The sequence below is a fragment of the Eschrichtius robustus genome, chromosome 19 (genome assembly GCF_028021215.1).
Source record: "Eschrichtius robustus isolate mEscRob2 chromosome 19, mEscRob2.pri, whole genome shotgun sequence".
In the NCBI taxonomy this organism is placed as follows: Eukaryota; Metazoa; Chordata; class Mammalia; order Artiodactyla; family Eschrichtiidae; genus Eschrichtius; species Eschrichtius robustus.
The window spans coordinates 1496128-1506560 of record NC_090842.1 but is presented as its reverse complement, the minus strand read 5'-3'; the positions used below and the strand labels follow the sequence as shown (position 1 = coordinate 1506560).

General features: G+C 62.0%; 1 protein-coding gene across 1 annotated transcript; it reads right to left on the bottom strand.

Moving 5' to 3' along the window:
- Positions 1 to 2075: 2075 nt before the first annotated feature.
- Positions 2076 to 7647, bottom strand: SNAI3 (snail family transcriptional repressor 3). Its single transcript, XM_068528987.1, has 3 exons — positions 7572 to 7647; positions 4059 to 4658; positions 2076 to 2254 (listed from the first exon to the last, which is right to left on the bottom strand). Exons 1-3 carry the CDS (start codon positions 7645 to 7647, stop codon positions 2076 to 2078), a joined length of 855 nt encoding a protein of 284 aa, XP_068385088.1.
- Positions 7648 to 10433: the final 2786 nt, after the last annotated feature.

Genomic DNA, 10433 nt, shown 5'->3' with positions numbered 1-10433 from the left:
AAGATGAGATCATCAGGGTGGGTCCTCACCCGGTACGACTGGTGCCCTTATAAAAAGGGGAAATTTGGACACAGACACAGACACGCACACATGAAGACCGAAGCAGAGATGGGGGTGACGCTTCCGCGAGCCACAGAACATCAGAGCCTCCAGCAAATGCAGCAGCTGGGAGAGGCTTGGGGCAGATTCTCCCTCAGCCCCGGCAGGGATCAGCCCGGCCGGCACCTCGGTCTCGGACTTCTGGCCTCCGGGGCTGTGGGGGAGTCTGTCTCTGTGGTCTGAGGCCCCCGCTCTGTGGGTTTGTCACGGCCGCCCCAGCAAACTGACACGTTAGCTAAGCCTCCTGGTCCCGCCATGTGTCCCTCGGGGGAGGCTGATCCCTCTTGGGGGGAGGCAGTGGGACTGGGAGTGCAAGCTTGGCTTCCTTGGAGAGGTTCTCTGTTCTATGGGCAGAGGTATCAGTCTGGTTTAGGCTAGAGCAGGGGCTCTCCTGGGTGGTCAGTTTCATCAGGGTCGCCCTTGATCCAGGGAAGCCCAGTGTCAAGGTCAGGTTTCCTCTGGGATGTCCCCAGGCCCTCTCTGATTGCCGTTATCAAACCAGCCACCCAGGGACCTTCAGCCCCTGACTTCAGCATCAGGAGGGATCTACGGGTGGGGACACAGGGATGGGGCTGCAGAGCTGGGAGCTGTGTGGGCCTGATGAGCGCTCCCAGCATCCTGTCACACGGCGAGGAGGTCAGCAGGTCTGGTGGCTCAGGGCCGAGCGGGGGCCTCTGCCGCTTGCCGTGTGGCGCCGTCCCGGGAGCAGGACCAAGGTGCCGAGCCCTGTCCCTTGGCTGGGGCCAGGCCTCCTGCAGAGAGGAGCAGGTGTCCCCTCCTGCATCAAGGATTCGGCCAGTCTCCGTCAGACTCAGGCCTCCTTCCTCCTTCCTAAATGCCACCCTCCAGGGTCTGGTGCAGACGACTCAGACACACTGCCAAGTGGCAGGACCAGCCCAGCGCGTGACGGCCTGGGGCCTGGGGGTGAGGGGAGGCCACCTATGAGAAGGAAGCGGGGTCTCAGCATCTGAGTCGGTTTGGGAAGGTGTGTGTCCCGGGTGGGGTCAGAGATCGGCTGCTTGCTGGGTTGGAGGTGCTACAGCCTCAGGAGAGGGCGTGCAGGAAGGAGGCCGGGGCGCTGGGTGAAGGGCTTGGTGCCTCGGGGAGGCGGCTGCAGTGGCGACGCGTCTGTGGTGTTCAGTAGAGAGGCTGCAGGTGCAGGAGGGACTCCCCTCTAAATTAGACTTCGGGGGGATGAACGCGTGCCACAGACACGCGGCCTCGCTCCCCCTCTCGCACCCTCACCCCGTCGCTGGCCCTCGCTGTACTGTCCCCACGTCCGCTCCCTTCCTTCCAAGGGAAGGCGCCCTGCTCACCTGGTGCTCCCACCCGGTGAGGACCGCACAGCTCGAGGCCCTTCCCCCTCGGCTTCCCCCGCTCTGGCCACAAGGGTCCCGTTATCCAGGGGCCCTGCTGCCTCAGCAGAGTTTGTCCGAGCTCGGCCTCCTCCGCGGACCCAGGGGACCGGGTGAGCCTCAGAGGACATTGCAGCAGGAGTGCGGGCTCTGTATTGCCCCAGATCCACCCGCCGCGGGGCCTCCCTCGCCTCTCCATCTTCAGGACGGCCTAGCGAGGAGGAGAGCGTGTGTACGTGCCGCGTGTGTGCGCCTGTGCACGTGTGACATGAGACAGCTTGGCCCAGATGCCATCAAAGGCGGGTGGAGGGGAGCCTCCAGGTAGCTCTGCCCACGCAGGTGGCCCACACGGATGTGCTCGGCCCAAGTCAAGCTGCCGGTCTGGAGTGGAGGGCATCCAGGGCAGCCCCGCCGTCAGCCTAACGCGGGGATCTTCCGTGCTGACGACCGGCTCCCGACCGGCTGTCACTGGGAGGAACAGAACCGGAACCAGAGCTCGCTGGAAACAGCATGGAGGAGGCTCTCAGCTGGACGAGAGTCATCCCCGGAGGGAAGTCCCTCACGGGGGCAGGGAAGGGCGACGCCCTCCCAGGACGCCCCGCTCCTCGGCCCCTCCGCCTCTCAGGGGGCGCAGCAGCCGGACTCCTCGTGCCGCGCCAGGAGCGCCACGCGGGAGAAGGTCTTGGCGCAGCGCTTGCACTGGTACTTCTTGGTGTCCGAGTGCGTCTGCAGGTGGGCCCGCAGGTTGGAGCGGTCGGCGAAGGCCCTGCTGCAGTGAGGGCAGGTGTAGGGCTTCTCACCTGGGGGAGGGGAGGGAGACAGGTGAGCGACCGGCTGCAGCGGCCAGGAACAGCCCTGCGGAGGGTGGCCCCAGGCTCGCAGATGCATAAGCCGTCCCCCGCCCAGAGGTTCCTCAGCCCTCACAGTGAGGCTAACGCCTTCGTCTCTGTCGCCCGCTCCCTCGGGGTCAGTGACGAGGGCCTTAGCACCTGCCCTCCACTGAGGGGGTCATGTGCTTGATAACCTGGGCAAGACCGCAGCAGCTAAAACACCGATCTTGGCTAGATGGCTCTTTGCTTCTTCTGGAGCTCCCCTGGGGCCCTCTGTCACCAGCCCTGGACGGGAGAGGCGCTGCAGGCCTCCTGGCAGCTGTACCCACCCCCTGAAAGCCACGGTGGGAACCGTGAAGGCGGCTGTACAAGGGCAGGCGCTCAGGACCAATGAGGATTCCCGTGTCCTCCAGGCCACCTCCAATCAGGGCGACCAGGGATTTGGACGAAGTCCTTCTGTTGGGACCTTGCCCTCCAGGCTGACCCCCCAAGTATAAAAGAAAGGGTCAATGAGAGTCATCTGTTCAGCTCTGCCTGCGTGGAGAGTCCCGCAGCCCCAGGGGCCCTGGGAGGCAGCAGCCTGTAGTCCTGTGGGGCCCAGAGCATTGCGTCCTGGCCGCTGACCCTGCGCTCCCAGACCAGGGCACTGAGCCCTGGCTGTGTGATGGGGCGCTCAGGGGACATCCTCAGCCAGCGGTCGGGGAAAACCAGGTGGATTTCCAGCCTGGAAAAAGGCTCCTGCAAAACCCTTCTTTCGTGTGAGTCACAGAGCCGTGACTGAGGGTGAGGGAGGGTCCAGTTCCAGAGACTGTTTGTTGTAAGTCCCCGGCCTGTTCCTGTCTCCCTTTCACCGCGTGCTTGACAAAGTCCTGGACTCAAGAGGAAGACCTGGGGTGGGGTCCAGCTCAGCCCCTGGCTGCCCTTGGGCAGAGCCGGCCCTGGCGCGCTTTCTGGGCCGTGGTTTGTAATCTACAGAATGAAAGACCGCGAGCTCCCTTCCCCGTATCCCCCATCCTGTCCCTGCCTCCTGTCCGCAACTGCTCTCTCCTGCATCGCCTGTGCTCTGTGACCACCCTCTCACCCAGGGACAGGATTGCTCCTGGGTAAATCCCAGCCCGTCGGACAGGCTGTGTGAGCCCTGGGGTCCTCACCCCCAAGCCAGGCCTTTCTGGCTCCCCTCCTCCGCCGCTGCTCCAGAATTCAGGAAGGCCATGGACTGTTTGAGAAGTCAGGCCCCGCGGAAGCCCTGTGCATCCTGCGCTCTGCCAGGTGTTACGAGTTGAATTGTGTCCCCCCAAAAAGATACATCCGTGTCCTAAACCTGGTTACCTGTGAGTATGACCTGATTTGGAAAGAGAGTCCTTGCAGATGTGATCAAGTTCAATTTAAGTTGTACCGGAGCATGCGGGCCCTGAACCCAATGTGACTGGTGTCCTTATAGCTAGAGGGAAATCTGGACACAGACACAGGGGAGAGGCCGTGTGAGGACAGAGGCAGAGACTGGAATGACATGGCCACAAGGAACACCTGGGGCCCCAGGAGCTGGCAGAAGTGGGAAGGATCCCCCTCTCCAGATCTGGAGGGAGCCTGGCCCCGTGACACCTTGATGTCAGACTTCTGGCTCTAGACTGTGAGAGAGCATTTCTGATGTTTTGAGCCCGCCGGGGTGTGGCTCGTTGTGCCACAGCCTCAGGACACCAGGAAAAAGAAGCCGTGTGTGCCCAGACCCCACCCTGACCCCCCAGCCAGATCCCTCATGGGCCCTGGCACCTACCTGTGTGGGTCCGGATGTGGCCCTGGAGCAGCCAGGGCCTGGAGAAGGCCTTGCCGCACATGGTGCAGAGGCAGGGCAGCGTGTGTGTGCGGATGTGCATCTTGAGGGCGCCCAGGCTGCCATACTCCTTGTCACAGAACTTGCAGGTGAAGCAGCGTTGAGCCTGCAGGTGGCAATGCAGCTGCTGGTGCCTGGCCAGTGCGGCCGGCGTGCAGAAGCCCCCTGGGGTGCGGGGGGCCCGCTCGGCCCCTGGCAGGTGGCCCGGAGCCTGGGCCCCATCTGCGCCCAGGATCGGGGGCCAGCGTGTGGTCAGAGCCAGCAGCGGGGGCAGGTTGAGGTGGTTCAGGCTGTCTCTGAGAGGTGCGCCGGGGGCCCGGCCAGCCCGAGGGTCTGCCAGGCTGACTTCCAGGGGGTCTGGCCCCGAGGCCCCCCGAGCTTCCTCGTTACACAGGAAGGTGGGGAGGGGCAGGGAGACGTGGGCGACGACGGAGGTGAAGTCCCAGGGCCGGGGAGGGTCGCCAGGCGTGGACGGGGCCGCCTTGTCTGGGAGGACAAGGGGCACCACCAGCCCCCCGCAGGCGGAACAGGCGCCATTGGTTTCTAGAAGCGGGGAGGGGAGACAATGCACGGTGAAGCCTGAGTCCCAGCGCTGCAGAGTTCACCATCCCGCATTCCTGGCCGAATCCCACTACTAGGCCATCCATAGCCCCGCGGGAAGGGGAAGAAGGTCTGACGAGACAGAGGCGTGGGCTGCGGAAGTGGCGGCTGCAGCCGGAGACCACAGCGTCCGAGCAGGAATCTCAGTTCCTCTTTACAAACAAGGGAAGAGAAGCATCTCACAGGATCCCAGAGCAGCCCTCAGGGGCCAAGGAAGGGTCCCTAGCCGCCCTCTCTCTGAGCCCCACCCGCCGCAGGGCCAGCTCGGAGCTGCATCCTGCGGACTCCCACGCAGCTTTAATTCACAACTCTTGGCAGCAGCCGCCGCGTGTTAAATTAACTCATCAGCCTCCGGTCACCTCCCGATCACCCCTCGCCCACCATGGCGTGGGTGCGCACAGCCTCCTGCAGACGCTCCCAGCTCAGGAGGGACCGTTTTCGGTGGTGTCCACTGCCTCCTGGCTCGGCCTGCCCTCAGGCTGTTGCTCCCGTATGTGTGGGCCACCACGCCTCATGCTTGACCCAGACAGCAGAAGCCCCCAAAGTAAACATGTTAGCAAGTAAGAGTGAAGTTCTGCATTTCCCCAAAGACCAAATCTCCAGCCCTGAACCCATTTCTTATTTCATATGTGTTGAAATAAATCTCTGGCCCCATTTCTATGTCCACACCAAGGCTTTGGGTTGAGAAAGACGACCCACAGAATGGGGGAAATGTTTGCAAATTAGGTATCTGATAAGGAATTGGCGTCCAGAATATATAAAGAACCCTTGCAACTCAACAATAAAAAGACAAATAGTCCACTTTTTAAATGGGCAAAGAATCTGAATAGACGTTTCTCCAAAGAAGATGTACAGCCCATAAGCACAGGAAAAGATGCTCAACATCATTAGCCATCAGGGAGATGCAGATTAAAGCCATAATGAGGTATCACATCATACCCACTAGGATGGCTAGAATTAAAAAGAGGCAAATTACAAGTGTTGATGAGGATGCAAAGGAATGGGGAAGCTCCCACGCTCCACTCTCTCCTGACCTCACCGTCTTCCACTCCAGTCTTCCCAGTTATAAAATCAGCTCGCCAGGCTTCTGTCCTCCTAGAAATGGCGGCTGGAGAGTGACCAGCTAAGAGATGAAGTCCAAGGAACTTCTGGAGACAGCGCTGGGGTCCCCGGAGAGTCTAGGGCCCCCCACTCCACACACAAGCTTCAGTAGGGGCCCTCGTATGGGAAAAAAGTCACCTTAAGGCTTTGCGGCTCAGCCACTACCCTGACCCCAGGCATCACCTCGGAGCCTAACCCTGTCTAGGGGGCCAGTGCCGACTCCAGTGGGAGGGCAGGGGAGAGGCAGCCATATGCCGGGTGCTGCTGACCGTGTGCTTCTGCTAATAACTTTAAGTGCTTCCCCATATCCCCTGGGTTAGCTAGATTTTTAAAATTCATTCTGCAGCTCAGATTCCTGGGAGAAGAGACTTAAGTTCCTTTCTGGCTTCAGGGGTTCCCTGGGGAGGCCTAAAAAGGCACTTATTTAAAAGTGACGAGTGGAGGACCCCAAATCCAGCATCTCGGGTCTATCTTGGGGTAACTGCCTGGCAGAAAGAGGATCACCGTGGCCATTTGGCCCTCAGAAAGCTGGTGCTACAAGGAGGGGAGAGCAGAGCACTGATGGCCCTGAGGCTGTTCCCTGACAGTCACCGGGCCATGCTCGGCTGCCAGGATTTGCACGCTCAAAGGGGTATGCTGCGTGACTGGAGTCTAAACAATAGTTTTTAAACGTTTAAAGCCATGACCCGTGTGAATTACATGTTCTATCATACATGTATATCTGAAACAAAAGTTTCCTTTACTGCGAGCACCGCACTCTGATGGCTTCTGTTCTTTTTTATTTTATAAAATTGCTGGTGGTGACTCATTAACTGGATTTCAAAATGTGGAGTTGAGGATCCCGGTCCTAGAAGGTGCCCCCTGGTGGCAGCCCAGCCCCGGGGACCCACCAGCCTGGACTCCCTCCCCGCTCCCAGTCCTGAGAGGGCAAAGGGCTCTGGACGGGCACCGACTGTGTGCCCTGGTCTCCGCAGTGTCTCTCCCCTGTCCCCCTCTAAGTCACTGAGCCATCCCCCAGAGGGTGTCCCCCCCAAGAAGCTGTGGAGCTGGGGGCGCCTCTGACCACTCGAGAGAGGCCTTTGCCGTGGGACCTCTGCGTGTCCCTGACCCTGACAGGGAGTGGGAATGAGTGCACGGTCCTGGTTCCTGGACACCTGTCTCCCCACCTGGGTAAGAACTGCAGCCCCTTAGCCCAGCCTGCCCTGGGCAACCTCCTCTGGGGTGAGGGAGGTGGGAGGGAAGGAAACCCCAGGAGGGGTGAGGAGGCATTGGAGGGGGCACAGCGGAACGCTGTGCGAGCTGGGCCCTGGCACCACAGGGCCTCTGGGTCACTCCTCCTGGCCTCTCTGCTCACCACCCAATCCAGGATGTTCTGGGTGCTCTTGGAGAACAGCCTGGGCTCACTTCGTCTCTGCAATATCCGTGGGGCTCTCTCAAACCTCCTGCACGAGGAAGATGGCCCTGGGGTCCCCTTTGCTGGGATGGAAATGCCGGGCCATAGCGGGAGAGCCCCAGAGTGACTGGGGGCCTGGAAACTTCTCTACGTGGAGAGAAAATCCCCACCCAATCTGCCCGACGCGAGGCTGGGGTCCCTGAAGTGGGTAAGACGCCCGCGGGCCACCTTTCTACCTCCAGCCTCGTGGTCTCGGGCCCCTCCTCCCACCTGGGACAGGTGTTCCCGTTCCCGGGGTTCTCGCCCCTCCTGCCCCGCGGGAGTCGAGCCCTGGGCAGGGCAGGGGAGCCCGCAGCCCCTACCTCTCTGCCTCTCCAGCTGCCCGTAGTTGGGGACCCTGTGGCTGGAGTGCGTCTTCACCAGGAAGGAGCGCGGCATGGTGCCCTGGCGCGGGTCGCACTGTGCGTACGCCGGCGCCCGCGGGCAGCGCGGCCCACAGGTGCCGGGAGGGTCAGGTCATTAGCACAGCGCGCCGCCTCGGCCAACCAGCGCGCGGCGCGGCCGGGGCGAGGCGGGGCCGCGGGGCGGGGCCGCGGGGCGGGGCATCGGGCCACGCCCAGGACAGGTGCGCGGGCCGCGGGGGAGGGAGCGCGTGGCTGCGTGTCCAACCCACGGGACTTGCCTGGCGCGCACTGCGAGTCACGCCGACCCGGGGGCCTGGCGCGCCCACTCGACGTGGACTGAAGGGCGGAGGTCAGGGCTGGGCGGAAGCCGAGCTGGGCTCAGTCCACGCTGGGGTGGGAGCGTGCGCCGAGCCCCGCCTCGGAGAACCCTGTTCCAGCGTGTTACACCCGCCCCGCCTCCTGCGCAAACCCGCAACGGTAGGTTTGACGAGCAGCGGCCCGGAACCGGCTGACAGGCCAGAGTGGCGGCCAGGGGCTCGGCCGGCCTGGCAGAGGAGACCGTGCTTTAGGAGTTGGCCCCAGGCCTCCAGAAAGCTCATTTGTGGGAGAAAGGACACCGCTGGGCGTTCCGGAATTCCCAGGGGTTCAGACAGGCGGCGTGGGAAGTGTAATCACAGAGGGCGTTGCATGTGCCCGCTGCTGCAGCCTGGTCTGTGACCCGGGCAGCCTCACCTCCTTCAGTCTCCTTTGGCGTCCTCGGTGCCACCAAGAGCCAGCCATGCCTGGGTGTCTGGTCCCTTTTGATGTGGACGTTTCAGGAGTTCAGGGGTCAGTCTCTGGGGGGGGGCGAGGACACACTGCCAGGCCCCGGAGAGCCGCCAGGCGCTGCCATGGCTGTGCAGGAGGCCTGCCTTCAGAGGCCCAGGTGCCACGTGCAGCCTGGCGCTCTCTGCCAGTTGTGGGCCTGGAGACAAGGTGGAGGTGGTGGGCAGTCTGCGAGGAACCGCGGAGAGAAGTGAGGAGGGAGGCCCGCGTCACGCAGGGTCTTATGTGCCTTCAGTTTCGCAGGACAGAAAACAGGCTCTGAGAAGTTCCGAAGCTGTGGGATTGGGACCCGGGCAGGCACTTCCAGCCTCTCAAGGGGCGTCTGCCGCTTGGTTAGGGCGTGTGGAAGGGTAGACAGGTGGTGCGCAGGCGGGAGAAGGCGCGCGTCTCTCCCGCCGGCCTGGCCTGGCAACGTGTTGCCGTGCACGTGGCTGCCTTCTGCTTGTTCACCTGTTCCGTGGCCTCCCAAGCTTAACATGTGTACCTTCCCTTCCTTCTCCCCGTCCCAGACGTAGATGACACTTGCAAATACCTGGGCCAGCCCTGCACCCACGCTGTCCTTCCTCGCCCAGCCACCCACGGTGTGGGGCTGACCTCCTTGACCCCCGGAGGGGCACTCATGTTCTTGAGGGGCGCTCATGCACTCCCGTGGAGAACCCGCTGATCTCATCCTGGAGATGCCCCAGGGACCCCAAGGGGCCTTAGAGCACCTCTGCGGTGGGGTGCTTCTTTCCGAGGGCTGCCGTAACAAGTGACCCTAAGGGAGGTTTGAGGTCCTTGCCGACTGCTCAGAACTGCCCTCTTGTGGTCATACAGACTCACTGTTCGGCTGTGACTCACAGGGTTGTGTCTGGGCCAGACCAGAGTACCACTCACAGAGGAAAATCCGAGTGTCTGCCCTGTTCGCACCTGTGCAGCCCCAGGGAGGCGGGAGGCTGTCCCCACCTGCTCTGCGTCCCTCTGTCCTCAACACGACCGCCTTGCCTTGCAGCTAAGCCCCGCGCCCCGCTGTTGGAAACCAGCTCCCCTCCGGCCTCCTGGAACTCCTGGAACCGGGCTCTCCACCAGAGCAGGACCTGCAGGGACCAAAGTCCACGCTTCCTGCAGAAACCCCAGGGTCTCCCCTTGACGCTTGGCGACGTCGGCTTGTGGCCACCTGCCCGCCTGCCTCTATCAGACGCTGAACAAGCGGAGCCCAGGTAAGATTGTTACAATTCCTCTTATGTTGATGTTTTCTTTCTTTCTTTCTTTAATTAATTAATTTTTTTTTTTGGCTGTGTTGGGTCTTCGTTGCTGCGTGCGGTCTTTTCTCTAGTTGTGGCGAGCAGGGGCTACTCTTCGTTGCAGTGCTCGGACTTCTCATTGCGGTGGTTTCTCTTGTTGCAGAGCACGGACCCTAGGCACGCGGGCTTCAGTAGTTGTGGCTCGCGGGCTCTAGAGCGCAGGCTCAGTAGTTGTGGCGCACGGGCTTAGTTGCTCCGCGGCATGTGGGATCTTCCCGGACCAGGGCTCAAACCCGTGTCCCCTGCATTCGCAGGCGAATTCTTAACCACTGCGCCACCAGGGAAGTCCCTCTTTCATTTTATGGGTGTGTTTTTGTGCTCTTTTTCTGTGCTTTGTATGGCGATGGTGCTTGGCTGTCTGCATAGCGTGTACGTGTGCACCTGTATCCCATTGGGTCTGGTTTTTTTACTAATTGGGTTTCATGGCCCAGCGTGGACGCCCCCTCCCTGTCAGATGCAGCCCGAGGGCCTGCCAGGTGGGAACCGCCTTCCTTCCCTCACAGCACCTGCACGAGGTCGGGTCCGTGGTGGAGGCTCAGCAATGCCTGCCGGACCAGATGGAAAAGCGTCAGGAGCCCCCGTACAGTGCGGCCCGGGCACACTCCTCCCTGGGGGTCTCTCGAGTGTAGACACGTGGGTGAAGGTACAAAGGCCCCGCGGCGGGCCTGGCTCTGGGACTCGGAATAGCGCTCAGAGCTGGGCCTTGAAGCTG